This window comes from Hippoglossus stenolepis, chromosome 9 (genome assembly GCF_022539355.2).
Source record: "Hippoglossus stenolepis isolate QCI-W04-F060 chromosome 9, HSTE1.2, whole genome shotgun sequence".
Lineage (NCBI taxonomy): Eukaryota > Metazoa > Chordata > Actinopteri > Pleuronectiformes > Pleuronectidae > Hippoglossus > Hippoglossus stenolepis.
Window position 1 is genome coordinate 23615879 of NC_061491.1, and position 27936 is coordinate 23643814.

Genomic DNA, 27936 nt, shown 5'->3' on the forward strand with positions numbered 1-27936 from the left:
AGTGTGTGCAGATGTAGTAATTTAGTCTGGCTGATTTAAATGTGGTTTCAAAGTTGGGTGGACAAAGGAACAGATCCAGAAATGAAATCACTTTCTTTAACGTTGCAAGATACGACCGTTACTGGAGGTAAACGCTCTACTGAGTTACGTGTTCTCCGAGTGGGTCAGTCGAGGAATAAGCAACTCAAATTAGAAAACAATAACTAATAATCAGTTTTCTTTCCTTTACATATTAATTCACATTTTTTCCTCTTTCAGTTTAAGTGTGTGTTTCGTTTTATATGCTTTTTCTTGATCCGCCTATCTGTCCCTGTACTTACCAGGTTTTCACATGTCATCGATTCATTATCTGTCTGTGTATGTTCTGAATATAAAACAATTGTCTACATGTTATTTGCACGTTTCACCCTCAACTCATCAGGGACTGCAGATGAAAACCAGCCTGCATGGAAAAAAATCAGGCACATTTACATGTATGACTTCAGTAGAGATATGAATTCATGTAAGTTGTCTCTTTTAGATGAACATAAAAAAAAAAACCTGTTGTAAAATGATGAATAAGATAATATTTTGTACCAGACATTGTCGTGGCAGCCATGACTGGAAGACTAACTACTAAACACAACAGTTCATGACATGATGAAGAAAGTGGCCGGTGAGCAATCCACTGAATAGAGTTAGTATGTTTGCAAGTAGAGATCTGGTGGAAAGACAAAATTGCAGCGTCAGCAGTGATGTGGTCTGTCAATCAAAAAAGCAACAACAAACACAGGCGTTACCCACTAGTCGCGAGAGTTTATTCTTTTAAATATACATAGACTTTTTTCCCCATATTAAATTACCCCTCCCTCCCCACTCATCCCTCCCTCCTGCATTTCCTCCCTCGCTCTCTATTCTCCGCTTTCCTCTCTCTCCCCCCTCCCTTCAGAGAGAAAGCTCGTCCGACTGAAAAACACACTCTACTTTGTGCAGTATATTGCTTATTAAGACATTTGCGAAAAAACATAAATTAAAAATACTACAGCTCGTCTTTTTTCTTTTCTGCTCCGACGTCAGAATTTTCTGAACAGAATAAAAAAAAGAAATTTTAAAAAAAGAAAGAAAAGAGCACAGTGTCCCTCAGTCTGGCTACATCGCATGAAATGAACTCCCCTGTTTTCCATGACATGCTATGACCCTCTTGCTTCACAGTGGTCTGTACCATTGTAAGTGAAATGGTAAAAAAGAGAAATCTATTCTGTAACGGACGTCCTGAGTTTGATCAAATCGTGTTGGTGCGGTTTTTACTGTGTGTCAAATGATAAAACATCCAATCAAGATGGCCGATTCCCATTCCGCCCTTCGCTTCTTCTCGCGTTTCATGTCTCTGCTCATCTCCAGAAAGTGTGTGAGTGTGCAAAGGGTGGGGTTGGGGGTTGGGGGGGGGTCATCATCATCATCATCAACCCCCAACAAGCAGGGATGTGCTCATTGTTTGTGTCTTTTTGTCAAATCCAAAGCTGTGGAACTGATTGGTCCGATGAGGCGGTCGGAGCTGCAGGCAGAGTGAAGGACAGTGTGATACGGCACTAGAGGAAAATTCAGGTGTTTAAGTCACAAGGCATGCATGTTAACACTGAACTCAGAGAGTCGCCACCAGGCGTTTTCAGCCGTGACGCGTGTGGTATGTGCTGTGATCGTGGCATTTGGTGTGCGAGTGTGTGTTTGTGTGTATCTGTTTTTGTTCAGGTGATGAAAAAGTCCAGCTTTTGACTGCATGCAAACTCCACTGCTCCCGCACAAATATTTCAGTTTTTTAATATTTTCAGTGAATGGAAGATACCAGGAATGCCGTGTTTGTTTGAGTGACAGTTTATATCTCGATTAGAATTTGCAAACGGAGAATACGTGCATCAAAAGTGGGACTTTTCCAATGACCAACAGTGTGTGATATGTGCACGTGAGTCCTGTGTGCATGTGGCATGTCTCATCCAGTCTTAATCAAGTTTTGTGTCCATCATCATTCTAGCAGTCTGTCCGTTCCCCTCCCTCCTCTTTAGGAAGCACAGGAGGGTCCGTGAGGATCGAAGGGTCAAGCTGGGGTCAAACGCGGGGGGAGTATTTAGGGTTTCTTGGCACCTCGGTGAAAGATTTCAGCTCGTAAGGGATCCCCGTGTCCACTTCGATGGATTTGCGGGAGAATAGCAGCCGGATATCGTTGTGCAAGTAGATCTTCCCAGATTTGGAGCTCTGGAATCTGAGAAGGGCAGAAACGAGAGCAGTGTCAGCAAAACACTGAACAAAAACTGTTCAAGTCGCTGAAACAAAGCTGTAAAGGATATTTTGTGAATCAATTATTTGCTGTTTTGCAGAGTTACATGAGAAAATCAATATCAGTTATATCTGTCCATTTAATACTGAGCCTCACCCAGCAACCAGTTATCTGGTTAAGCAGCTGGTGTGGCTCTGTCCAAAGATAACATTTCTTAGCTGGAAGCAATGACAGAGCGAGGCTAGCTGTTCCTCCCTGATTCCAGTCTTTATGCTAAGCTAAACTAACCTGCTGCTGGCTGGAATAGCTTTGTGTTTGCAGAACAAACATGAGTGAAGTCAATCATCTCATATCGACTCTTGGCAAGAATGTGAATAAACACACATTTCCCAAAATATTTACCTACTGATGTTACACTGGAATTTAACTGCCAATAGTTTCCAAGCATTTATAAAAAAAATCTCATGAATATACAAAGCACTAAAAGTAGTGTAAAGTAATGAAATCAGACTGTGACTATTAATATATTTTATATATTCTTGTGTCGCTTACAAGCTTTAAATCAAGTATCTTATAAGAAACTCAGGTATAAAAAGTAAAGCAGCCGGATGAAACCTCAGCCGTACCTGAGATGCATCAGGTAGCAGAGAATCTTCTTCCTCTCTATTGCTCCGCCCCCTGGAGACACCTCGCCTTTCCCCTCCACCCCCTCCTCCACAGGCACCAGGAAGATACGATGGCGCAGGAAGGTCATGTGATTGACGGGCATGTCGCCAAAGTTGTAGGTCACCAGGAACATCTTCACCACAGTTTTGTTGGGATTAAATAAGGTCTGGGGAAGAAAGATGTCAGACCAAAGTCGGCATTTCAAAATAAGACAGGTAGGTTTTAATTTAAGCATAAAAAAAATGTACCTGACCCTTAATATGAGGATCCCAATATCAACATGTTGTCTGCCATCATAACTTAAATGTTGTGGTGGCACAGATGAAAAATGATACGAAACCTGTGCAAAGAATGAGCAAATCAAACTCACCACTTGAATGGTCCCTGCTTTGGGTATGCTATATCCTTTCTTTCCCAGAGGCTCGAGGGAAATCACCCCCTGCGAGAGCGAGACACAGAAACATGGCACTCGATAAACATTCTCAGTTACAGTAATAATGAAATACTGTTAGGTACAGTTTTATAGCTCCAGAATCAGGATCTAGATTAAATGTCCTAATGTCACAACAATACGAGTGAAAGGTGCAGTTTGGCTCTTTGAAGGGAGACGGATTGTATGGCTTATGTATGAAATCATCTCAAGGCTAATGATATGAAAGAGTAAGATTTGGATCAGAATCAAACTTAGACGTTCTCTTTGCATGTGTGGACTAACAGCACCGAATTACTTGTAATGGGAGACCTACTGTCAATAAGTTCCCTCCTCACCCTTCTCAGTGACAGAAATCACATGAAAGCCAGTTACATGGCTTTAGGGCGGCAAAATATGGGCACAAATATAAAAGGAACGGCTCAAGTAGCCAACGACTTTGTTCCCCCCGCTCTTCCCAAAGAACCGTCGAAGAGAATCCGATTGTTGTGAATGCCACATCACCGGCAAGAGCAGCAGCGTGAAAGCAGTAATAATATTAATTCAGTTTCTGGTTTGATCTCATACGAAGGTAAAACAATTCATCATCAAAAACACAACAAAAGCCAAAATGAAAGCGCACCGACTCTAAAAATAACTACATTATGATGCAGGCAGCTACACAGGGAGTCACATTATGTTAAGTGTAATTAACAGTTCAAAGAACTCCATCAAAAGATGCCGACAATCACCACTTTCATACAAAACAATTCAAAGTCAACATGAGGCCTGAAGCTGAGAGAGGGAAAACAGCTGGTTTCCAAATGGACCAGTGTAACAGACATCATGGTTCTTATTGTAAGTAGAACTAAAGTTGTTCACATATTAATGCTGGTCCTCCCTCACTTCCTTCATATGTTGCATGATTACATATCGGATGAATGTATAGAAGTCAGTGCTGATGTGGACAGATGTGGCAAAAGGTTTTATGATTTAAACGGGGAAAAGGGAAAACGCATCAGATATTCTTTTACATCTGGTTCTGAAGGAGGAAGCCAGCATCCACTCTGCTGAGGCCAATTCTACAGTTGGTTTTGTTTTGGGTCGTTATTCTGATCTTTAATTTTGCTTTGTCTTTCCTTTCCATGGTTTTTATTACTTTCATACTCGGCAAACAACCCTGCTCTGTGCGATAAACAGTGTTGAGTGTTTGTTTGATTTATTGTTTATGCCTGGCTAAGAGTGCACGTAACCATTCACACACACAAAAACGGACCAGATCTGGCAGATGCACACAGACGAGGACTGACCAGAAAGGGCGAGGGAGCGCTGTGCTCGGAGATGTCGTAGTATGTGACCTGCACAGGCAGGGTGACGTGCTGAGGGCAGTAGGAGCCGCTGGCCCCGATCTCTGCCGTGAAGCCTTCGATCCGGCCAGACGGAGAGAATCGTCCCTTCAGTATGGACTCCTGCACGACAAAGAGAAGAGCGAGTAGATGAGCAGGAGCCTTTAATTGAAACCAAAGTAGTTTTGAAGGTGTGAGCCAATAGGAGGTTGTCTTTGAATGAGCAACACTGAGGGATCAAACACTATAAAATGTTTTCGATATGTTCACTGAGTCATTTTGACTTTATCTTATTTTCTGGATTAACTGTAAATCTTTGTAATCCCGGGTGAGGCTCTGCAACAATTAGACAAGCATCTCGGCCCATTTAACAACAGAGGAGGACAAAAGGAAAAATGATTTCAGCACTGGAAAGATCGCCAGGAGTTGTTTTTTCAAACAGGACATAGTCAGAAAAACAGCAAAAGCTTGACAATATAATGCAACGTGATCAAAATATATAAAGTTTTTCTTAAAGACACACTTGAAATGTTAATTATAGACTAAAACCTCCATTTAAATTGTTGAGTTATTTCAAAGATTTTTTGGGCATTTGGCCTTTATTGTTGGCACAGTGCAAGTGTGACATGGGGAAGACACACACGCAGCCAAGGCCTTTTTGTTATTGGATTCAATTTGTTTGATTTTAGCTTGTGGAAATAAATTAAATAAAAACTTCGATCCTTATGAAATGTCCAAATCAGACCATAACCTGTCCCTGGCTCCACATGATGACATTTAACATTGATTAAAGCTTTGCATCTTGGAGTGACACTGACGCCAGCATTATCTGTGACCTGCAGCAAACTGCGTCTCAGGAAGTTGTCAAAGTGATAGTTCAAATTTTTACCTCAAAGTTGCCAAGTAGTGATCTGCTGATGGAGGATGAGGGCCAGCTGGAACGTGTGGAGCGTCCGGTGTCTGTGTGTCTGCCGCTGCGCAGCTGCCGACTGAATATCACCAGAAAAAACACACAAAACAGACCGGTGGTTAGTGGTTGAGATTACACTAATTTCGCTTTAACCGACATGTCACATGCCTGTGAGCGTGTCTGGGTTTTCAAGTCCAGACACAAAACCCTTTAATTTAGAAGAGCATACAACCTCCCCTGACTCCCACCTCCTTTCCCTGTGTTCCCTGCAGTCGATCTTTCATTGAACTGAACTCATCCTTCCACATGTGCTTACACTTAAAAAGGTAAAACATGGAACTTTTCTGCATTAGACTGACAAACGCATGTTAGAAGTTGTATATTTGCATTATCCCAATTTTCTAAATAAGACAAATCTGACTGATGCGTCTCAAATGGTGTATTTTATCAAATTTTAAGCCAAATTCCGACAATATACCTTTAAGATACTGGTAATTTTAAAGGAAATATTTTAACGAGATATAACATTTTAGTTGTCTGATGTCAGGATCTTAAGTGATCAAAGAAACAAGCTGACAAACGCTACCAGCAGCTTGGCTCACAGCCACTTAGAAACATCCTGTGTTCGCTGAACAGAGTCGGAAAAACACAGATTCTTAACATAGAAATGTTGTTTTCTGTTTTTTTTAGCGAGTTGATTCACCAGGTGCTGTTGGGACAATAATTCAGCTCACGGACAATAATTCCTGAGACATTAACACCGAAGGAGTCCTACACAGGGGAAGCTCACTTCAACGAGGGGCTAGGTGTTGAAGACATCCCATGATCCCACGCTACTTCAAGTCACCAAACGCTGTCTTTTGTTATTGTTTTGATTGGGAAACCCATGACTCACCTTTTTAACCGCAGCCCACTCTTCAGTCGTCTCCCTGACCTTGTGCAATCTGTGGCAGTCTAGAGAAAGAGGGAAGAAAGGAAATAATTATTTCTTTTTGTCAGCGTATATTCCAATTCCTCACTTAGTGTGCACAAAGTTCAGAATATAAAAAATAATGGTCATGCTGGTTTTTTCTGTGCATCTCTCGTAATTGGGCACTTCATATGACCTCTTACTTACTGAGCGCTGACTACTGGACGCTGTGTCATGCGCACAAACATTCCCCATTTCCAGGCTGCAGTTCACACTAAAGGCCACCACGCTGTCAGATGACCCATCACCAGCCGACGCTACGCTACCTGCTGGCCATTTGCTCACAGCGAACCTTTCACTCATGGTTAGCTTTTTGGTATCAGCTGGTCCTCGGTTGCACTGGCTCTCTACAGAGCTCGAAGGTCTTTGTCAGCTGGTCGCCTCATCACACTCGATCAAAACCACACAGGGCATTTTCAGAATAGTATCCCTTCTTACCTTTCTGTGTCTTTAAAATATCTTTTTCTAACTGTTATTTACCTAATTATCACCTGTGACTGCCTCGCTCTTATATTTCCACTGTCCCTCTATGTCTCTCCAGTTTGTGTCCTTGAGCCTGTCTTGCATCTATCTGTTTCTCCCTGTGCTTCCCTCACACAAACACTCAACGTCTCTCGTCATAATGATCCCACAACTGTATGAGGCCGAACTGGTGAACCCTATTGTGACCATGAGCACGCTCCCCATCCCACAAACCCACACACTCAAAGCTCTTTCTGGCCACCCAGTGTTCAAAAATGGCCAATTCACTTCCAGAACCATTTTTTACAGCCAGATGTATGTATGTATGTGTGTGTGTGAGAGAGACACACACAGTACACTCGTGTGGGGGAACAATTGACCTTCCCTCAATGGGCTTTATTCTGGAGCTACTCAGCCTGTTCCAGTGTGGCGTGATGAGTCGGCCATCAGTTCATTCTTGTACTTTTATTTGTTCTCTTTTATTTGTTCTCTTAGTTCCTCTTTATTTACGCCTTGGCCCCTTTTCCAGGACGGTCACGGCTCATAGATGTCTTACCATCAACCACTTGACTTTGGACAACTACTCTTAAATCTATATTCAAAGTCTTAGAGGCCTCCGTGTAGAAAGGGCCTTCATGTTGTGAGGCTTAAAAGCATGTTATTTGCATGTAAATGTGCACATGCTGTTTTTAATGGATGTGACAATAAAAATCCACTACAGCCTCTTTCTAGCTGCAGTTAATTAGAGAAATAAATTAGAAAACCAAATAATTTAGCCGTTAATCTGAAAACTGTTTTCCTCAACTATTATATTTTATTAGGATATGTAGTTTGACACCATGGTTGTCCTGTTATTACAGTCAAGTAGCATAACGTCAAATGTTAGCCATTAGCTTGTACAGGAGTTGGAATATTAGGCTGATGCAGTTGTGGCAAATTACAAAAACACATATATGACGCGTGTAGGTGAGTGTGCTCACCTTAGACCGGTCCCATGCAGAGGGCAGCAGGTGGTTCCAGTACGGAGCAGCTTTGGCATCAGTGCTGCGACATGAGGCAGGACCAAGTCCTGGAGCCAGCAGTGACAGCCTGCTTCTCTTGGATGTGGAGGGTCCCTCATCTTCTGAACACGACTCCCCAGTCTCGCTTGGGGAAAGCAGCCTCTTTTTGGCCGGCCAGTGACCTCCAGAGGATAGACGGTGGCCATTACTGCTGGGCGTTTTCTCCCAGGGAGCCAGGCCATTAGAGGAGGACGAGGCAGCCTGGGTGGCACTTCGCTCAGGTGGGGAGGATTCAAGTCCAACTTCCCATTCAGTTGCCTCCCCTGGTTCCTGCAGCTCTGTGTGGTGTGGGGGAGAGAAGGGGCCTGGGGGACTAGTGGGACTGGCAGGGTTGGGAGTTTCGTATGTGGACATTTCATATATGTGGGGGCTGGGCTGGCCTCCAGATGAGCCATTACTACAGCTGTCATGTCCAGGGCTGCCTAGAGAGAAGGTGGGTGTGCGGCCCCCATTAGGAGACTCAGTCCTGGCGGAGCTTCCAAAGGAGTGGCCCTGGTCGTAGAGATGCCCATGTGGGTCGCACATTGGGGTCGATTTAGGTGACAGCGGAGCAAATACATCAGGAATGGGCTTATCGTGATTGTGCTGAGTAGGGCGCCTGGAGGGGGTGTGGCTTGGGGAGAGGGGAGGAGATCTGGGTAAAGGCCCCCCCTCAGAGTCTCTGTGCTCAATCTGTGTGCAAGAGAAAACAGAACCAGGCCCACTAGGACCTGTCGCTAACCCTATCCCAACATCTTCAGCAGGTACTGGCCCACACAGCACCCCTCCCTCCAGTTCCTCCCTGTCTGAGGCATCTCCCAGGTGAGGACGCTTATAAGTCAACTGAGGCTCCTCTAGCCCCCGTTTCACACCCAGCCGGACAGGTCTCTGTTGAGTATCAGTGTTGGATTCTGTGGAGGTAGAAAATCCCCCCAGCTGGGAGAAAATGGAGAGCTGGTAGACCTTTTGAAGCCGCAACTCCTCCTGACCAAAGTGTCTAGGCGCCCCCGGTCTGACCCCAGGGTCTATGCTTTGTGTTGGTGCTGTCGGTGGAGGCAGGTCTCCCTCGCGGGCTGGAAGCTCTAATGGAGCCTTTTTGTGGGCCAATTCCACGTGAATGTGCCGCATGGTTGCGATGTTGGAGGGCAAGAGTCTTGACTAAGTTTTGTGCAACCGGTCAAGTAGGTCCTCGGGAGAGCCAGGAGGCAGAGCAAGATGTTCCACAGGAATAGGAAGTCCTATAGTTCCTGCTGTGATGTTGTCAAACACAGGGAAACAGGAAGTTGAGCTGCACAGCACCTGATGGGAACAAAATACAGTTTTACTATTTAGGACTCCTTTCAAGCAATAGCACACTTTTGCTTTGACACTTGGCTATGTGCAACAAACCAATGCACAGTGCAAATGCCTGTTAGCCTTTTTTATCACCACTTGGAACCTCTCTCGTGAAGCTGCTGTAAATCAGCTGTCCCACGGCTGTTAGCCTTTGACTTCCTGACTGATGTCATGACTTCAATATGTCATTGTGTTATCTGAACAATTTCTGCCCTGAGATTGTATTCTTACCACAAAAACAGTGGGGAAATCAGATACTAATCCCTTCTTACAAAGTTCCAGCTTTAAAGCAGTATGAAAATAAAGCTATTTAATTGCTTTAATGTGACATAGTGAACTGCGGGAAAGACATAAGCCTATTGTGTCTCAGGTCTAATTTAGTAATATATTGAAGACATTGCCCAAGATCTGTATCTCACCTCTGTGCGGGTCCTTGTCTAATTCTGCCCGTGTGGACAAGCTGCATTTGGCACAACATCTGGAAGTTGTGTGTAAAATGGTCTACAAAAGGAACCCGTCTATCTCCATGGCAGCTGCCACAGAACAACGCCAACATCCCAAGATAGGTGACCAGGAAACAGCAAAGACCCCAGAGGAGGCAGGAGTGAAGTTGGTGGGCACAGGAGCTATGACCTGCAGAGAAATGAAAGTAAAAGTTGGTTTGTTAGAAAATACATTAGTAAGAATAAGAAAGTTTTCATTTGTTTGAAGCATTAGAAGTTACAAGCAACTTGTTCAGGCAACCCGTTGGGTCAGTCCATATGAATTAGATTATCTACTGTTTGTTTAAAAAATACTTTTGATCAAATCATCACCCTGAGGGATAAAACTAACCAGAGAGGTGGAGTTCCAGTAATTGAGGAGGTTCTTGAGAGGAAATACTTATACACTAGAATTGGATGGAACTCTACTGGGGCTGCCTCTGCGATTGGCTGATAGCCAGACACACCCTCTTCGGTCACCTAAGCCTGGGGTGTAGCTTGGCTATGGCATCATTACAGGGTAACTCCACCCAAAATATCTGAACAGACAGAAACACATAAAAATAAAAACAAGTCAATTGTCAGACTGTTGCTTTTTATTAACAACTAACTGTTACTAACATGGGACAAACACCGTTTGTGTCAGATACATATGTCTGATGTATACATTTTAAATTATCAAAACCAAAGGAAGCCTCAGAAACGCCCTCATATCTTTTGTCACCACAGTAGAGAGCACAAATAACATGCAAACGCGACAACTTGGGTTGTCAATATTTAAGTTCCTTACTGGTCTTTAATCCTCATTTGAATACTCAACAAATAGGGAGGGAGAAGTATTATTCTCATTTTCGGAATGAAACAAAAGGAGGAGCCACTGATGGAGCCGAGAGTTGATTCTTCTGTCGCTAACTTGGCACTGATCGGTGACAGGTCAAGAGAAGTGGGTCATTTCCGACCCACTTGGACCAGAACTTGGGAATGTGGGGTGGGGAGGTTGTCACAGCGAGCAGTCGCCCTGGCAACCAGTAGCCCAAGGATAACAGCTCCTTTGTGTATGGCGACAAAGACGGAGAGAAAGAAACAGAGTCATGGACGGAGAGAGAGAGAGAAAAAAAGAGAGAGAGGTGGGGGGGCAGGATTGGCAAAGATGCTCCTCCAAGAAATTATCTGCAAACACAAAAGAAAATGGCCTCACAGACTATAACACACTGTGCGGCCTGTGTTCTGTTAACCTGAAGCTGGCCATTGATTGAAACTTCCAAAGCAACCAAAAGCTTGAAATGTAAAATGGGAAAATATCTCTCCATATTTAAGAAAGCGAAAGAAACTTCCTGGATCTGCCTGTTTATCTGCATTAGTTTCAAAATATAATGGGTTCTTCCTTGGGATGAGCCCCACCCCTTCACAAAGTGCCATGGAAATCGGTTCAGAAGTTTTTTAATAAATCCTGGTGACACATAAACAAACAGCAATGAAAACATAACCTCCTTGAGGTAATAGATAGAGAGAAACGCAACTGGTTCCCATTCAGACCTACATTACAGCAACTAGTTACTTCACGTTTTTGTATTTCCTTTTGACGAAATCATGATGACGCAGGACGAGATCAGTTACTAACGTAGAAATGATGACAAAGGCCAAAAGATCACGTGTGAGGAAAGAGAGCAGGAAGTGAGAAAAGATGAATGTAATTAATGAGAGTTGTTCATGTGTATTTTCCACTAGATTGAAATATTATTGATGAATATTGAATACCTGGTGTTGAATAAAATCAGTGCAATGATCAAAGTAGGCGAGTAATAGAGGGTTTTGTAAAAACACAGTCCACAACTTGAACATTAATAGAGTGATCATCTGTTTAAGTTGAACGAAGAATAAGAGATATCCTGACAGAGGATATAGAGACCTGCAGACTTTTCACCCCCCACCACCCTTAATATTTCTCCGGGTGGAAGACTCCTGACAGCTAAATCCGAACTGTCCCAGTCAAACAGGCATATCTGGTTAATTTAAATGACAAACTATTGGCAGCGACACTTATCTATGAGAGTTCAGTCAACATAATACAAAGAGTATCTTCCTCTTGTTTTTGTCCCCGTGAGGACAGGTGGACTCTCCTGAGCGAGTGCCCAGGGGAGGACATGGGGAGTGGGGGGATGGGGAGGAATGGGAGAGGAGTCAGCGGGTGAGTATTTATAGTTATTGCCTATGCCTGTGTCACAGCTTACTGTGAGAACCCAAAGGCTCCTTTAGGAAACCCCACTTGATTTCTGACCTTAATTTTAACGAACTGAGCAGGAGGCTTGCAGAAGCTTCCCAACCCCTTTTTCAGATTGAGTCCAGCACCGGGCACAGGAGGGGGGACACTCTGGCTTCACCCCAGGAAAGGCTTCAGGTTCCTGGGGGACGTGTGCTGACTTGAGAACTGAACAATTTTTTATATTCCAAACCAGAACACTTTCCTAAATATGGGTAAATAAAACAAATGTCATCTCGTCTCATCTGTTTGCTAAATTCCATTACATTGAAATGTTATCTCACATTTCCTGAACGCTGCTGACGTGAAGCACAAGGATGTGACGCATCACTAGCAGGCCAGGTGCAATTCTTGACCTGACATCCGTGGCAACATAGGAAATGGACCCGCAGTCATTCAGAAAGAGTCAGAGCGAGAGTAGAAATGAGGTCAGATGACAGAGAATATGACCAACACCTGACAACATGACAGCCAGACAGAGAGAGGAGAAAGAGAAATTTATCTCCACCCATACAAATGAGTGGAGATAAATTAGACCCTAAAAAAGACTGGCTGGGAAGAAACCTAACTCTGGCTCATCAAGTTTTACACGTTCACACTTTAGGGTTATTTGCATGCACAAATGAGGAGGAGAGACAAATGAGAAAAGAGAAATTCAAATGGAAAAAGCATGAAAACCTAATGTAATGGAGACCCAAGAAAGTGGTGTACAAGACCAATAGGACCAATGGAAAAAAATCCATATTAAAAAAAATAAAAACAGTCCAGTGTTCCTTGGCCCAGGCTTCGCTCTGGATCACGATGAAAGTAGAATGAATGCTTACAAAAACATTAAAATAAAATTTGCTAATAATCAAACCTGGATAATTACTTGATAGCTGCAATAATTAGGAAAATGAGGTGGGACAATGAATGGCCAGCTTCTTCCTATTAAGACGCACAGCAGGATACAAGCAATGTCAACACTGTGATGACTGTCTTGGAAACAGTTTTTCATGAGGATATGGTTACTAGATGTCATAGTGGAGTGAAACTAAAGCATCAGCGAAACACCAACGCCCTTCACCTGTGACTGTACCTGCTGCGGAGCCTTCAACGAGGAGATTTATCTGCTGAGGTGTGTTAAAACATGCATGTGTGTTCAGAGGAATGAATGCATGCCTGTGAAAAGCACCATTGTGTGTCAGTATGACACACACACACACCTTAAAAAGGTCAAGGAAGACTGCAGTCAGGAAGTCAAAGGCTAACAGTCGTGGGTCAGCTGATTTACAGCAGCTTCACGAGAGAGGTGGCGTTCCAAGTGGTGGTAAAAGGCCAACGGGCATTTGCACTGTGCATAGGTTTGTTGCACAGCTGATAAAGGGCTTGTGAGACTGCGACGCATCATCACTTATTGGCGTGAACCCTGTAAACACACACTTTCCATTCGGAGCTCTGCTGACGGTGGCTCTGACCCAGAAAGCAGCTCTCAGTGACATGAATGGAGGTGGAGGGGGCAGAGTTCACAGCCAGCATCTATCCTCAGGAACTACCCTGACATTTGGCCCATATACTTTCAACACCCAGATGACGCATGCAAACACAGGCGCACACAGAGCACAGTATTAAAAACACCATTGCCTGGTCTCTTTCAGCAACTAGGATCACACGCAATTCAAAAAATGTACCACGGGGGAAACAACATTTACAAGAACTTTTAACTTTGGTTTCTTCTACTCGTCAGAAGAGCAACAGATGCGGCCACTGCATAATTTATATATTTTTTCTGTGTGCTCTTTGACATTTGCTCTACTCCACCTTTGAGAAATCGTTCATGGGAGAACAGCTGATGTTTACTACTGTCTAAATCTAATGTCTAAATTTACTTTGCTTGTTTGTTTTAATATAAAGATTTGATTCATATCATATTATACTTTATACACCAAGCGGAGTTGCAAATTGTGGCAAAGTGAAACAACAATTGTAATATGTTCTTCTTCCCATTCAGGGATAATACTGTAATAACATTTTGAATCATTTCATGAGTTCCTCCTGCAGCAGCCGTGGGTTCGGTTCCGACCCGACCCTTTGCTGCGTGTCTCCCCCCTTTCTCTCTCCCTGTTTCACGATTACTTTCCTGTTGACGAAGGTGGAAAAGCCCTGACAAAAATCTTAAAACAAATATTCCCCCCAGGATTTTTTACTTCACCAGGCGTACTTTTGGCAGCAAATGAACGTGGAAATCTGGGTGCGAGCAACAGCGCGAGAAATTAAACATTGTTCATCATCATTTACAAGAGCTGGTTAAAAAGCGACAAAGTTCCCCTTTTACATAAAAAATAGTTCAGCAGCAAAGACAGATAAAGCCTTGTGCAGAACCAAAAACTATAGGGTACGACGTCTATTCAACGTAAAATTGGCTTTCAGCCTATAACAGAGGTTTGATAGCATCAGCATGAGGTTAGCAGCTCCCAAACTGCCTTGATTGTCTCATCAGCTTTAAGCGGAGCCCCACCCAGCCCCAGGCCTGTGCCTGGGGCTGATGAACACTCACACACACTTGTGTGCAAATTCTCAAGAAAAGTTGCCAAGTGGTGCTGCAAAACAATCACCTGTTGATTAGAGTACAGGATATCTGATGTCACTGTGCCACTGCTCACTGAGACAGCGGGTTAAATGACAGCTGATTGTGTGTGTGTGTGTGAGACAAATACAGAAGACAGGAAGCCAGAACGTGACGGAAGGAGAGAGGTGAGTCGGAAGTGAGTCGATTGAAACTGATCAAGCGAGGCAGCGTCACACACACACACACACACACACACACACACACACACACACACACACACACGAGTCATGGCAGACTGAACTAAGCTGGCTCAGTGACATAGTTGCTGAGAATGCTGTTTGACACAGGGTCCCTTTCTGTCTCACCCTCCCCCCCCACCTCTGTCTATACAGTATGTCCCTTTCATGTAGCCATTTTAGGAGACGTTGAGTCACCCATAGCTCAGCTGACAATGTGACAGCAATCAACAGGAGCAACTCTAACACAAGTGACTTGACAGCCAGGCAACTTGTGACACTCACCCTCCTGAGAAGATGGACTGTATCTCTCTGCCTCACCCTCCTTCCTTCCTCTTTTTGTCGTCTGCGGGCTGTTGACGTGTGGCTGCGCTGGCTTTTCTGTCTCTCCTCCTCTTGTGTTTCTACATCCACTGGGTCAGGCTGCCTTCTCTCGTTCTCTCCACTCTCCGGTTTGTTGCCTCTCTTCCTTCCTCCTGCAGAGGTGGTGTTGAGACAGACGGAGAAATGTCACGTCGTCCTGCCTCCATCTGCTTGTTTAAGTCACTCTCCCCCGGCACTATAGCTGTCTTCTCCTTCTCCGAATCTTGTTTTCTTCCTGTCTACCTCTCTCCACCCTCAGTCCCACATACACAAATCAAAACCCCCTCAGCAACTTTCACCCCCAACCAGTCTTGGTCTTTTCCCCTGCCTCTCCTTTTCTCTCTCGGGCTTCCCCCTCCTCTGTTCTCTCATTCGTGCCCCTCCAAAATATCTTGAATACAAAAGCCACTCCACATGCTAGTGTTCCCCCCTTTCCTCTCCTCCCATTCGTTCTCTTCCTCTATCTACTTTCAGGGCCCTCCTATCAATCCTCTCGCCGTCCCACCCTCTTTCTCTCTCGCCCTCGTTGTGTGTGTGTGTGTGTGTGTGTGTGTGTGTGTGTGTGTTTTCTTTCTGTCGGTTTCCTCTCAGCTGATAGAGCAAGGTGTGCTTTGCTTTGCTCAGCAGTGAAGGCATACAGGGGAAAGAAAAGGGTAGGGGGGAGATACTGCCAGCTAATTGGCTACAGAAAAGGGGGGTCAGCTCAGGGGGAGAGATTCAGAGGAGGGAGGAGGCGTGGCAGAGCTTAAACCACGCCCATTCATCCCTGCTCGGCCTGTTCTGCAGAGGAACCGGACTGAAGAGCACTTTCCCTGGTGTGTGTGTGTGTGTGTGTGTGTGTGTGTGTGTGTGTGTGTGTGTGATGGCAGCTTCAAGCCTGTTTTGTGTATATAGTAGTTATGCGTAAATTTTTTCTAAAGCTTACCAGCCACATTTCTAGTTGTGTGTCTGTGTGCTTCAAAGAACGACACCTTACAACAGAAGGAGTTAACGCCTCAGAGAATAAAGATACAAACATCTGTGCGTTTCAGCCACCACCCCTTCCTTTGCTGTTTAAGCGGTTTTAGACAGGAACTCCGGAAAATTGGATCCAGACATTTTCCAGAATTGGCCTTTCACAAATAAAGAATGCAGCAGGAGATTGTTCAGGTCAGACATCTTTCAGGCGAAGGGTGGCACCTGGGTTTTGTGAGCGCGAGGCAGGACATGACGTATAACCTCCACACAGAAAATCACGTGTTTTTGTTACCAGCCGTCGGCGTCTTCTATGTTTATGGTGCCGCTTTTAATTTTCTCAGTTTGATATCTGCCGTGGAAACATAATTAACGCACCCGCTGTAAATTTCGATACATTGTCCTGCTGTATTTTCACATGGGCTCACTCACACTGGATATTTAGGGTGTTGGCAGGAAAAGTTGACTCAGACATCTGCGTTCTCAGACACAGCCACTCCGGCATATGTCAGGCAGGAGAATGTTAGGACTTCAGTCTGAAAGCAGCTTGAGTATCTGTATCCTACACAAGCTCAATAGCAGGCGGCTTATCTGTTGCTGGATTGCAGATAGAGAATGAAGTGCATGTGAAAAACTTTATCAGCTCAGTACCAGGAGCAGCCCTCATCCACGTGTGTACTGTATATCTTGCCGTCTGTGAGCTAATAAGGAACAGCATGTTGACGAGGCAAGAACTATTTTCAACTGAGTGGTGTGGTCAAAGTGCGCACACACAGTGGGAGCTAGTGCATCACACGCTTATTTCACCGCACACAAACACACTGTACACAAAACACACCAAGTTGTCAAGAACAGATATTTAACACACCACTTCTGCCCAGGCCTTCTTGTTACAGACACAGCGACCCTGTTATGCTTTATCCTTATATAGGAAACCAGGGTTGACTTGAGACAAAACTATTGATAGCTCTTTGCCTCTGTTGTTTTCAGCCACTGTCTGCCTCTTCTGTCTTTCCCTCAATCCTCATCTGAGTCCGTCTCAAGTTCCGTTTCTACGAAAAGTTGAGTTGGTGCTGAGCTGCAACATTATCACAGTAATGCAGAAGGAGTTTTTCTTCACCTACTCATTTAAAAGCTTGTTCTATGCAACCAACAATCCAAAACCCCAATATTTTCAATTTACTATCATATAAGACATTTAAACACTAAGATTTGAAGGGGAAAACTTAATCCATTTGAATAAAAAGTGACTGAAACTATTTGAAAATGATCAAAACAGTTGTTGATTGAGTTTCTGCCGACGGAGTAATCGATTTATCAGCCAACTGCTTCAGCTCTGCATACATGTCCTTGTAGATGTGTGTGGGAGGATGGCACACTTGTTTTGATGAGTGTGTGTGAACAGTGAAAGTGTGCAGAGAGGAGGTTTGAAAAACAAGACACGTCTCTGGCTACGTACCTTCAAATATAGAGATGAGGGGAGGGAGGAGGGGAGGTGGTGAAGGGGTAGAAGACAGAAGACAGGAAGACAGACAGAGAAGAACAAACTCTCAAGGGTGATACTGAAATAAGATTAAGTTTCTCCTGTCTAATAACTTGCTTCTGACGGAAAAGCTTACTAAAAAATACACCGAGTGTAATGAAGACTTTCTGCTCGCAAGCAGCACTGTTTTCAAAAGCTTGTGTTTCTGAATACACAAACACACACACTCACACACTTCTGCACCTTTAAGAGCCTGCGTGGCCTTCCATATTAGGAGAAAAGGGGTGTGTCCTCTCTTTAAAGACCCTCCTCTATTCAAGGGCGCCCTTAGTGCAGCTGAGTAGAAAGAAGCATTGAAAACACTCACTCACATTCCATCAAGCACATGCATTGATGCAATCCTGATGCGAGAGCAGGGCAGTGTTTGTTTTGACGATTATAAAACTGCGGCAGGTTGGATTCTCAATCCTAGCACGTGTAACGCCGCGTCACAAGACAGACACTAGGCCTTGTTTTCTGAGGCCTCTCAAAGTGACACCAGCTGTATTTTCTATTTTTTGGGAAATGGGGGTTACCCATCCGCTCTAACTAAACAGCCACAGCCTTTTAAAAACTTCAGTTCGACTCCACCAGCCCCAAAAACCTCCTTGGGACAATCAGTTAGTCACAGTTTTCATTGAGCAGTTTTAGATATCGAAAACAAGGTCCAATTCACCCTCCTTCTTCTGGGAGGGGGAGAACAAAAGGGGGAGAGGGAGAGGAGAGGTGGAGGAAGGGTGGGAAAAGAAAGTGTGTGTCTGTGTATTGGGGAGAATACACAGCGTGTTTAAAGAGCCGTAGATCCCTCTGTGTGTGTCGGAGAGTGTGTTAGTAGTACACACATGGAGATGTACAGTGTGTTCCAGAGGGGAACACAGCAACGCCAGGAAAGCTCCAATGTGCTGGAGCAACTTTCACAGCTAATATTTACAGGGAAACTACAGCCAATGCTGTGTTGACTTGCAATGTGTTTGATTTTACTGTAACGTGTGCGTAAATTATGTGTAATGTGTTTTAGGAAGGCTGTCAAGCTTTATTTAAAGGGGACATAGCATGCAAATTCCACTTTGTTAGTGCTTCTACAGGTTAATGTGGGTATCTGGCATGTCTACCAACCCAAAAACTCTGGGGAAAAAACACTCGCGCGTTTTGTTATAGTTCCTCTAAGTCAGAAACGTCATGCTTGAGCGACTCGATTGCGCTTCCTGGGTTTTGTGTCGTAACAAGGAACTGGAAGTCTCCCTACATGGTCTTACAGTAGTTATGCCGGGTTACAGTAGTTCCGCCGGGTTACAGTAGTTACGCCGGGGTACACCGGACGCGGAAGCGCCGCTGCGAGGCAGCGCAGCGCCGTTCTCCAGCACGCAGCCGCCTGGCTGTTCACACGGGACGAGCATTTCTCCGCTGGTCAGCCCCATAGACTGTATATATATATATAAGGTCAGCCCGCGATTCTGCTTTCTCCGCTTGTTGTTGTACCCGTTGAATGTCGGGGTTCGGGGTAAATGATGGTCTTCATAGCCCCCACCTCTCTCTCTGTCTGTCTGCTTGTGTGCTTGTAGTGGATGGGCAGAGGGGGACATTTAATTATGTGATTGGGAAAATTAAAACTCCAGGACAACAGAAGGGGAATACAAAGTATGGGATGCATATTTGATAATTTATATCATATAAAATATGTAATTTATATCGTTTAAAATCATGGGGGGAGAGGGGGGAGGGGGGAGCTGGCTCATTAGCATTTAAAGGAACAGGCACTCAAAACAGGTCACTCTGTGGAGGGCTGTTTTATACAGGGTAAAAAGGGTGCTGTTTTATATGATCCTTGTGGTATTTTGACCAAAGTATGTTACAGACATTTCATTAAGACCCCAAGGAACCATATCAACTTGTGGTAAAATGGGCATGCTATGTCCCCTTTAAAGCTAATGCTATGAAAGACCTGTTCCATGTACAGTGCTACACCAGGATTATGGTTGGCAATTTAAAATACAAGACTTGCTTTTTGTCATAAACTGTTTTCAGACATGAACTCTGTAAAATGTCAGAAAGATGGCGTTTTCATCCTGAGATATTGCTTTCTATTCTCAACATTTCAGCCTGTACACTTTCTGTCTTCAGGCAGAAGGTGGATTTTACAGTAGATGTGAATAAAATGCTTACCTGCCAATCTAACTGCGGCCACCCCATCCAAAATCCCTCAGCAATCTTACCAGATTATCAGATAACAAGTTTCCGTAGATACTTTCCCTCCCCGAGTGGTTTCTTTATATTTACATTTCTAAGGCGAAGTAACAATCTGGTGAGATGAACTGTGAGTGGAAGGGCATGTTTGACCAGCTGCCTGTTGATAAATAAGCTCTACAAGCTGAAAAGAGACAGAGAGCCCATTTAAAGTATAATCATTTTACTTAGCTGCTCAGGGAAAAACTGAGTGTGTGTCCTTTGCTCTTTTTGCCATCTCAGTAAATTGGCTGCTAATATTGGACCTATAAAAACTCAGGTTAACTTTATGATTCGGACCGAGGTTTAAATTGAGCAGATGCAGAAAATATGCATCCCTGAATATAGACTATTTGTTTGTCTGTTTTAAACACAGGAACAGCCAAATAAAGTATTCCTGAAATAAGTTGTATTTGTTGTTCCGTGACCTGACACTGATGTCGCTCTATGAAAAGCTGAATCAAGTACGACCTGAAACTGGACTTCAGTCCTGACTGACCCCTAGAGACTCCAAATCAATCTGTAGCATTAAGATCATTTTGTAAACCCCCCACACTCCTGGATTATTTGGTCAGATAATCGGCACAGATTCCTCCAGTCAGGAACGCCCCCGCAATTGTCGGAGGGGGAAATCGGGTCCAACATCGGCCCGATTATCCTCCAGTGTGCAGCAGCCTTTATCAATCCAATATGTAGCAGAAAGGAGAGTTGACTCACTTATGAGAGTGCAGGAACTATTATTTTGTGTTTCCTGTGATTTCTGATTACATTTATTCCTTCCATTCACAAGATCTGACGTTCGCTCTCAAAAGGAAGAGGAGATTTTAAAAAGATATGTGCAATCAGAAAAGCAAGAGACAAGAGTGCTCTGGGAAGAAATGTGAAGATGGGGAGGAGTAGTGGCACCCTGAGTCTTGGTGACAGGCCGGGCCAGCTCAGAGGATGGAATGTTCCAGAGAAATATGTTGCCTATTCATGGAGGACAGGAAATAAAGCTCGCTCGCTCTCCTTCTGCACCTCTCCTCCCTTTTCTCTCTGTCACTCCTTCACCCTGAATTCGGCTGCTTGTCTTTTCACATATCTGTGTGTGTGAGAGTGTGTGCTTCCTCCTTCTCCTGGCCATTGACTGTTTCTTGTGCATCTTCCTTCAGTTCTAGAATCAATTCCTTTTTTCCCCCCTTTCATGCTTGGGGAACTTGCACAGCATGGGGTTGAACCACGACTGGTAGCGGGTGAAAGAAGTCTAGCCTGCCATCTGGCTGGTAAAAAGGGAAAGAAAAAGTTGCCATCATTTGCTATGTAGCATACTGTCTCTATATAATAAGCTAACCTGACTGATTATTAGTAACTAGAAAAAGCGGATGGTAGAGAAAATTGTAAAAGTACTTTCAAGCTCATTTATAACCACATTTGTTGCTGTGTGATCATTTTCCACCAGAGTGAGTAGGAAATGAGAAAAAACCAACGCACAACTTCACAAAGAACTTATAGAGAAGACCATGAAGTTCGATGAAGCTCGTGTTTATGGGCACACAACTTAGAGAATGGCTCATCCATTCTGGTTTAGTAGACATTACAGGGTGGAGGGTAGAGCGAGAGGTCTGGCCGGGGTTAATCCTGAGATCAGTCCAACACAAACACACACCTACACACAAATACACACACGCTTGCAGTCGTTAAGCAGCAGTTATTAACGAGAAGCTTTGGGACCAGGAGAGTTGCTGTTCTGTGGTTGAGTCTAAGGCCATGTCCACATGTACAGTGGTGTTTTGGGTGGTGATTTGGCCTTTTGAGCATCTGTACCAAATTTCAAGGCAATCCTACCGAATATGAATTCACTTAAACCCACAAATATCGACAACTAGGGTACAAGATACGTGAAAAGTTTGACCTGTTGAAATAGATAAAATGGATATTTTCGCCTCATTGAAAACAAAAATCTCCATCCATTATACCTTTGTTTTACAAGATATCACAATCTAGACGAGGACAAAGCAAAATGACTACAAATGCTCAAACGAGCATGCCGAGCCAGGAGGGGGCGATAGTGTCTACATTAACAATCAGTCAAAAACCAGAGAAGAACACTGTGGTCTGAGTAATATCGCGTGAGGCAGACTGTGAATGTCGGCAATGTGGTGCAGTAATGCTAAATTTAGATGCAATTAATTAGACCTAGCAGTGCTAACAGAGTAAAGAAAAAACTGAATATATGCACAATTGTTGTTGTAGTTTGTGGTGCAAATTACTCATTGTTACATCATTGTCATGTTTGCAAAAATACACAGAAACTGTATATGAAAAACTGCACTTTGGAAGGTGATCTAATTTTTTGCGACTTAAACCTGTGTTTGCGTGTGGACGAGAGGCACACACTCAAGAGGAAAAAGTTTGTTTTGCAAAAATCCTCATTAATGTCCGCAGGGCATAAAGGAGAATTCAGGTCAGGAGGGTAAACATTCACTATTAATGACACATAGCTCTGATTTGCACAGTCAGGTTGAGTGGCACAATAAATCCCTTTGAGTCAATAATGCTCAGGCTAAGGTTGTTCCCTGGCTCTAATGGCACTAGAACAGCCAGTTAAACACGCAAACCTTTACTTCAGCACAACAATGAACCACAACCACAAAAGAAAAGGCATCATTTTTATGTACGCCTAACACGAGATTAGCACTCACTTCACTAACGCTTTAACTGTGGAAAACAAATTCACACGCACACATGCACAGCCCTGTATTGCTTTAAGGTGTTCTGTGTACACCACGGCTTTTAAACTCTCTGGGAGGACGAGGCATACTGATGCATTCAGGCCTGCAGGAAACACACCATTGTGTGTGTTCTTTTATATCAGGAAAAACATGACTGGGCAACTGACGGTTTCAACTGAACCCTTGAAGTATGTACTTCCAGTTCCAGTTCAGGTTCATGCACTGGCGTCAAAAGGCTCTTGATCCACGTTGGATTATTTCCTTTAGATCGTTCCTGCTTTTTTTATTTATTTATCCAAACATGCAAATCCAGTATGTAAAACAATATGATAAATTAATTTCCGACAGTGGGTGTCACAGTTTTTCAAAGGGGAACATTCTTTATAAAACTCAATTTAAGTGACAAATGGTGCATGCGAAGGCCTGATGCTGTCATACACTGTCAGCCTCCTCATGATGGAGAGATGGGAATAAAAGCAGCACAGAGAGATGCAGGGCTTTGATGCTGGATGAAGGGAACGAGACAAATGACCGTATAGTGGAGAGTAATGGACAGAGGAAGCAAGACAAGGACGAGAGGGAGAGGGGCAGAGAGGGAACAGGTCTTAGCTTGATAAGCTCTGTGTTGACCTATATAATGCAAAGAGACACATCTGCTTTCCAGCATCTACTCGTTGATTCTGGTTGTTGTATGGAAGGTATATCAACAGACTGGCTCAGGCTACGTTCAGTCCACTTAGTGGTATCAACAACACCCGAGAGGTTGTTTCTTATTTATACTAATTTTACTAGTGAGTGTAAAAGATTGTTACTGAAATGTAAATATTGCACACAGATGCAATGGTGAATAAACGGTAATAACTTCCATTTCCCACAGCCACATACAAACACTGTACAGAGCTTAATTTTGCCTCTCGGGGTGTAATGTCAAACCATGCTGATTTATTCAGCAGGTGGTACTGTCACCTTGCCATCATCCTCTCTGGAAGTCTGTTGTCAGATGTGTTTGGATAAGGCCGAGCAGACTGCCACTGAACAAAGATGGAGTACTAAACAGGACAGAAACTTCCAGATTGTCTGATGCTGGTTTCCTACTATAAATGAAACTTGAGCGAGAGAATAAAGGAAGTGAAAGAAGTAGTGCAGTCTCTCTATAGCTGCTTTCAGACAAGCACTGAAGCCCAGACATTTTCCTGAAATTATCCAGGGGCGCTGTGTGTGCGTTTTTCATGCCAGGGCCCTTCGCATCAGAATATATACGTCATATCCTTCCTCCCATGTGCTCTTCCCACCCCTCACCTGAATATTTTGACATTTTCCTGCTGTTGATAATGAATCTGCCCTGAAAAATGTCCTGCTCCGTTCTTCATATGTGAAAGGCAAACTCTGGAACATGTCTGGACCTATTTAGGGATGTTGTGTCTGAAAATAGCTTTTATTTGAGATTTCTAAATCCTCAGATACCCAAGATAGTACACGTCAATTCTCTCCATTTTGCAGGTTTTACAACTGCAATGATCCTCAATGAGGCAATGTGTGCTAAAACTGATTTATATTATTCTACTACTACTGAATACTTCATGGAGTTATGGGTTTGTGGCCCTCTTTTCCCTTATTCATTCAAAAAGTTATTCAGAAGCAATATATTGAATTGATATTCAATCCTGGCTTAAGAAGCCTCATCATACATGGTGGTGCACCAGTGAAAACGCAGACCGATCAACTAAGATTGGACCTAATACAATGAAAACAGTAAAAAGCCTTGAAAATATGGTTGACCTCATACCTTATTTGATCTTATGTTTATATGTCAGTAAATTCAGACAGCATATGAGACAATCTCCAGATGCTCACTTATTGAAAGCATCCTTGAAATGTATTGGCTTTCCCTTCCATGCCCTAAAAACATGTTATTAACCACAGCCAGTCAATGCTCAAAACACTCGGATAACTAGCTCCTCTTATTGACAGACTGTTAAGTAGACTAACTGACCTTCAATGGTAAGCCTCAAGCTGGGTTTAGTTAGTGTGCAGGTTTGTGTGTGTGATGTGTAAAGAGCAGAGGTAACAGAGTGAGGGTCTTAAGTCAAAGGTGAAAGGATGCAGCAGTCGGAGCTGCGCAAGTGCTATTTTAGGAGCTCGGGTATAAGCTGTGATTAAGTAGAGTGAAAACGTGATTTAACACATGCATGGTCTCACACATAAAAAAAGGATCCCTTGCTTTATCGCCTTGAAACACTGCAGAAGTGACAACCAGAGGGACATCTTCACAGTGGAGGCGTTCCTTTCCAGTCCGTGGAGTGTGAGGACATTTGGTTATCATTAAGGTGGAAATGACGTCGAGACGCTCGCAGTTAATGTTGCCCTTTGACCCCGACCTCTTGTTAATTTTACGTTTCATCTCGACCTGCCAACGTTCCGTCCCTGAACTGAGCCGAGGTATCTTCTGGCAAACAGCATCGCTCTCACTCCGCCATTAAAAAACATATTTTTCATCCACTGGGCTTCGAATCGAAAGTGAATCAGGGAAGAGACATAAAAATGATCTTTCATTAGAGTTGCGTCATGTGAATTGGAGGGTCTTTATTTTAACGCAGCACTGACGGATCAATAAGGCTTACACTGACATTCAAGAGAATCTCCTGAGAAAAGGTAGCATTTCTCTATTTTCAGACAAGAAATAGACTAGATTCTATTCAGTCTGTGAGTCACCACTGGTTCTTAGTGATGGCTTTGTGTTTATGCATTCACATACAAATGCTTGCATGACTATACATTAGTGGATAGCTCTCCTTCTCTTAACCTCATGTATAACCCTTAATGGTGAAATATCTTTGTATTTGAAGAGAGGCCATTGAGCTCACATGTGGATGCAAACAAGATGTGCACGTACACACACACCTCCCCATCACATACACACTGGAGATCAATATTGCCCCAGAGCATTGTTGAGTACTGGATCTAACCCACATAATCATCTGTAATCTCTGACATCAAATCCTGCAGAGACACATTGGAGGGCTGACAACAAGCCTTCATCAGCTCAAAGCGTTTTAATAGCCACACACACACACACACACACACACACACACACACACACACACACACACACACACACACACACACACACACACACACACACACACACACACACACACACACACACACACACACACACACACACACACGGAGAATTGCAACCATGCACCATAACCACTTAGCTAGAAACGCACAAGAGTTAAACATCATTGGTTGGGTGCACAGAGGACGACAGCTTTAATGACGTCCTTTGGCTCGGATCCCTTAATGTCACACATTGTCAGCTGATCTACACGTGCATAAGCTGAACTGCAGGCAAGAGGAGCCAACTGCAGGCCAACGTTTGACTGACGCTGTAACACTGTTAGTCTGGGCCTAATCTATTCAGACAGAATCAGGAGAGACTGGGATCTTATAGTGTTACAGGTCTCAAGTTAGCGTCATATTGGCCATAATGTACAAATCTAAACAGCCTAACAAGGCACTGGTGGCTCTAAATATTACCCTGAGAAAACACATGGCTACTCATGACCACACTGAGATTGAATATATTAGTAATTGTACATTTTGAGTTTGTTACCCTCTACCTCCCTTCTCCTCTGATGTGAGAGCGTTTTCTCAGTTTCTTTGTCTCACCTGAACAGACAGACCATCTTGGTTTTTTTTTACAGCATAAAAAGAACTGTGTGACTGCGCACAGGACAAGCCCAGACCCAGGTCCCGCTGAACAACATGCACCTCGCCTGTAGGGTTGGTTAGAGCAAGGATCTGCATGACGCCACACTCAGCTGAGGACAAAGCCCACTGGTTTCTCACAGACAGGGAGGTGGGGAGGGGGGTGTGACTGTCAGACCAAGGCAGGGACAAGAGAAAAAAGAAAAAAAAGAGACAAAAATGTAGACTTGCAGATGGATTTGCTGCATCAATGTGTGTGTGTGTGTGTGTGTGTGCATGTTTGTGCAGAAATCTGCTATTTGCATGCATGTGACAGCTGGTGGATTGCAGTGTGCTGTATGGGTGATGTAGAGTGAGGGTGACTGCATATACACGTGTGCCTAATGTGTATGTCAATGCCACCATGTCCTGTCTTACACGACAATGGGAGGAAGTGCACTGCAGCTGAGCGTAATAACACTGCAATTACTGACTCTTAACACACTATAGGTCTTTTATGCTGTAGCGAGGGTTCAGTACCCACATCATCATTGCATAATGCATAATACAATACCACCCAGTGCTATCCTTTCTCCATGTAAGCTTTACAGTGATCACCATCACTCTACCCACTGGGATACAGTCATAATCTCACAGATATACACAAGTGCTGATTGATCCAGCCTCCATCCTCCTTGCACAGCCCAGATATGCACAATCCCAAAGAGGGCAGGAGTGTGTGTGTGCAGTGCAATTATAATCAAAATCAAATATTCACACATGCATTTTGATGTGCACGCGAGACACAAACCTATGACTGTGACCGATGCACGGATTCCTCCATCATTTTGTCAGGGTGCATGCACGAACACACACACATAAAGGAAAGGGAGCAGACAAAGCAGGGGAACGCCCCCCTACACCCTGCAAGATGCTGCTGGCAGGACATCAGCTGGCTCAGGCTGGATTCCACTCATTCTTTTGCTCACGTTGACAAAGACGGATAATGACAGTGATGATGACCCGCGGGGTGAAACATTTACCTGACACCACGAGGAGAGATCTCCAGACAGCCTTTGTGTCAGTGAAGTTCCCCCAATGCCAGGAGACTACAGAGGAGCGAGCTGGCTAGAGGTGGTTTTCAGAGGCCGACTCACCTCACAGGGAAACGGGGGAAGTCAGGAGGGGAAAAACACGGTGTTGGATGACGCGTCCGGGTGTTTGGCCTTTTTCTTGTTTCACCTCTCTGCTGCGTTGTCACGTTCCCGGTAGCTAACGCTCGGTCCCGGAGCTAAACCAAAAGCCGTTAGCCGCTCGTAGCCGTGGATTTGACGGGTGGAAAACAACGGGGCAGTTCCAGTGTCCTCTCCCCACATCTCTCGCTGGCTGTGCCGTCCACGTCCCTTCCTCTCTCCGAGTCTCTCTTCGTGCTCGCAGCTGTTTCCGTTGTTTCTGGAATTCCTCCTCTGGCCCTTTAAGCTACAGCGTTTCCGGGGTTTGCCAGGGTATATATCAAGTAGGCGGGGCTTCGCGGCCCAGCTGAGCGGCCTGTCAT

The 27936-nt window shown here is 44.1% G+C and overlaps 1 protein-coding gene across 4 annotated transcripts; it reads right to left on the reverse strand.

The window, feature by feature from the left end:
- Window positions 1-885: 885 nt before the first annotated feature.
- On the reverse strand, window positions 886-27862 carry LOC124852361 (protein FAM214B). Of its 4 annotated transcripts, XM_047341176.1 has the most exons (10): window positions 15201-15848; window positions 10224-10410; window positions 9809-10022; window positions 7995-9353; window positions 6478-6536; window positions 5562-5661; window positions 4637-4795; window positions 3288-3356; window positions 2878-3083; window positions 886-2236 (listed from the first exon to the last, which is right to left on the reverse strand). In XM_047341176.1, the coding sequence occupies exons 4-10, from the start codon at window positions 9180-9182 to the stop codon at window positions 2083-2085; spliced, it is 1935 nt and encodes a 644-aa protein (XP_047197132.1). In that variant the 5' UTR covers window positions 9183-9353; window positions 9809-10022; window positions 10224-10410; window positions 15201-15848; the 3' UTR covers window positions 886-2082. The 4 variants fall into 4 exon arrangements, with proteins under 4 accessions (XP_047197132.1, XP_047197133.1, XP_047197134.1 ...); XM_047341177.1 differs by lacking the exons at window positions 10224-10410; window positions 15201-15848 and adding an exon at window positions 27539-27862; XM_047341178.1 differs by lacking the exons at window positions 10224-10410; window positions 15201-15848 and adding an exon at window positions 27425-27862.
- Between the last annotated feature and the right edge of the window lie 74 nt (window positions 27863-27936).

Coding starts and splice junctions, on each gene's coding strand:
- LOC124852361 (XM_047341177.1), bottom strand. CDS start 9,182: ATGCGGCACATTCACGTGGAATTGGCCCACAAAAAGGCTCCATTAGAG. Junction 5,662..6,477: donor AGTGGGCTGCGGTTAAAAAG/GTGAGTCATGGG, acceptor GGTGATATTCAG/TCGGCAGCTGCGCAGCGGCA. Junction 3,357..4,636: donor GCGCTCCCTCGCCCTTTCTG/GTCAGTCCTCGT, acceptor TCGCTCTCGCAG/GGGGTGATTTCCCTCGAGCC.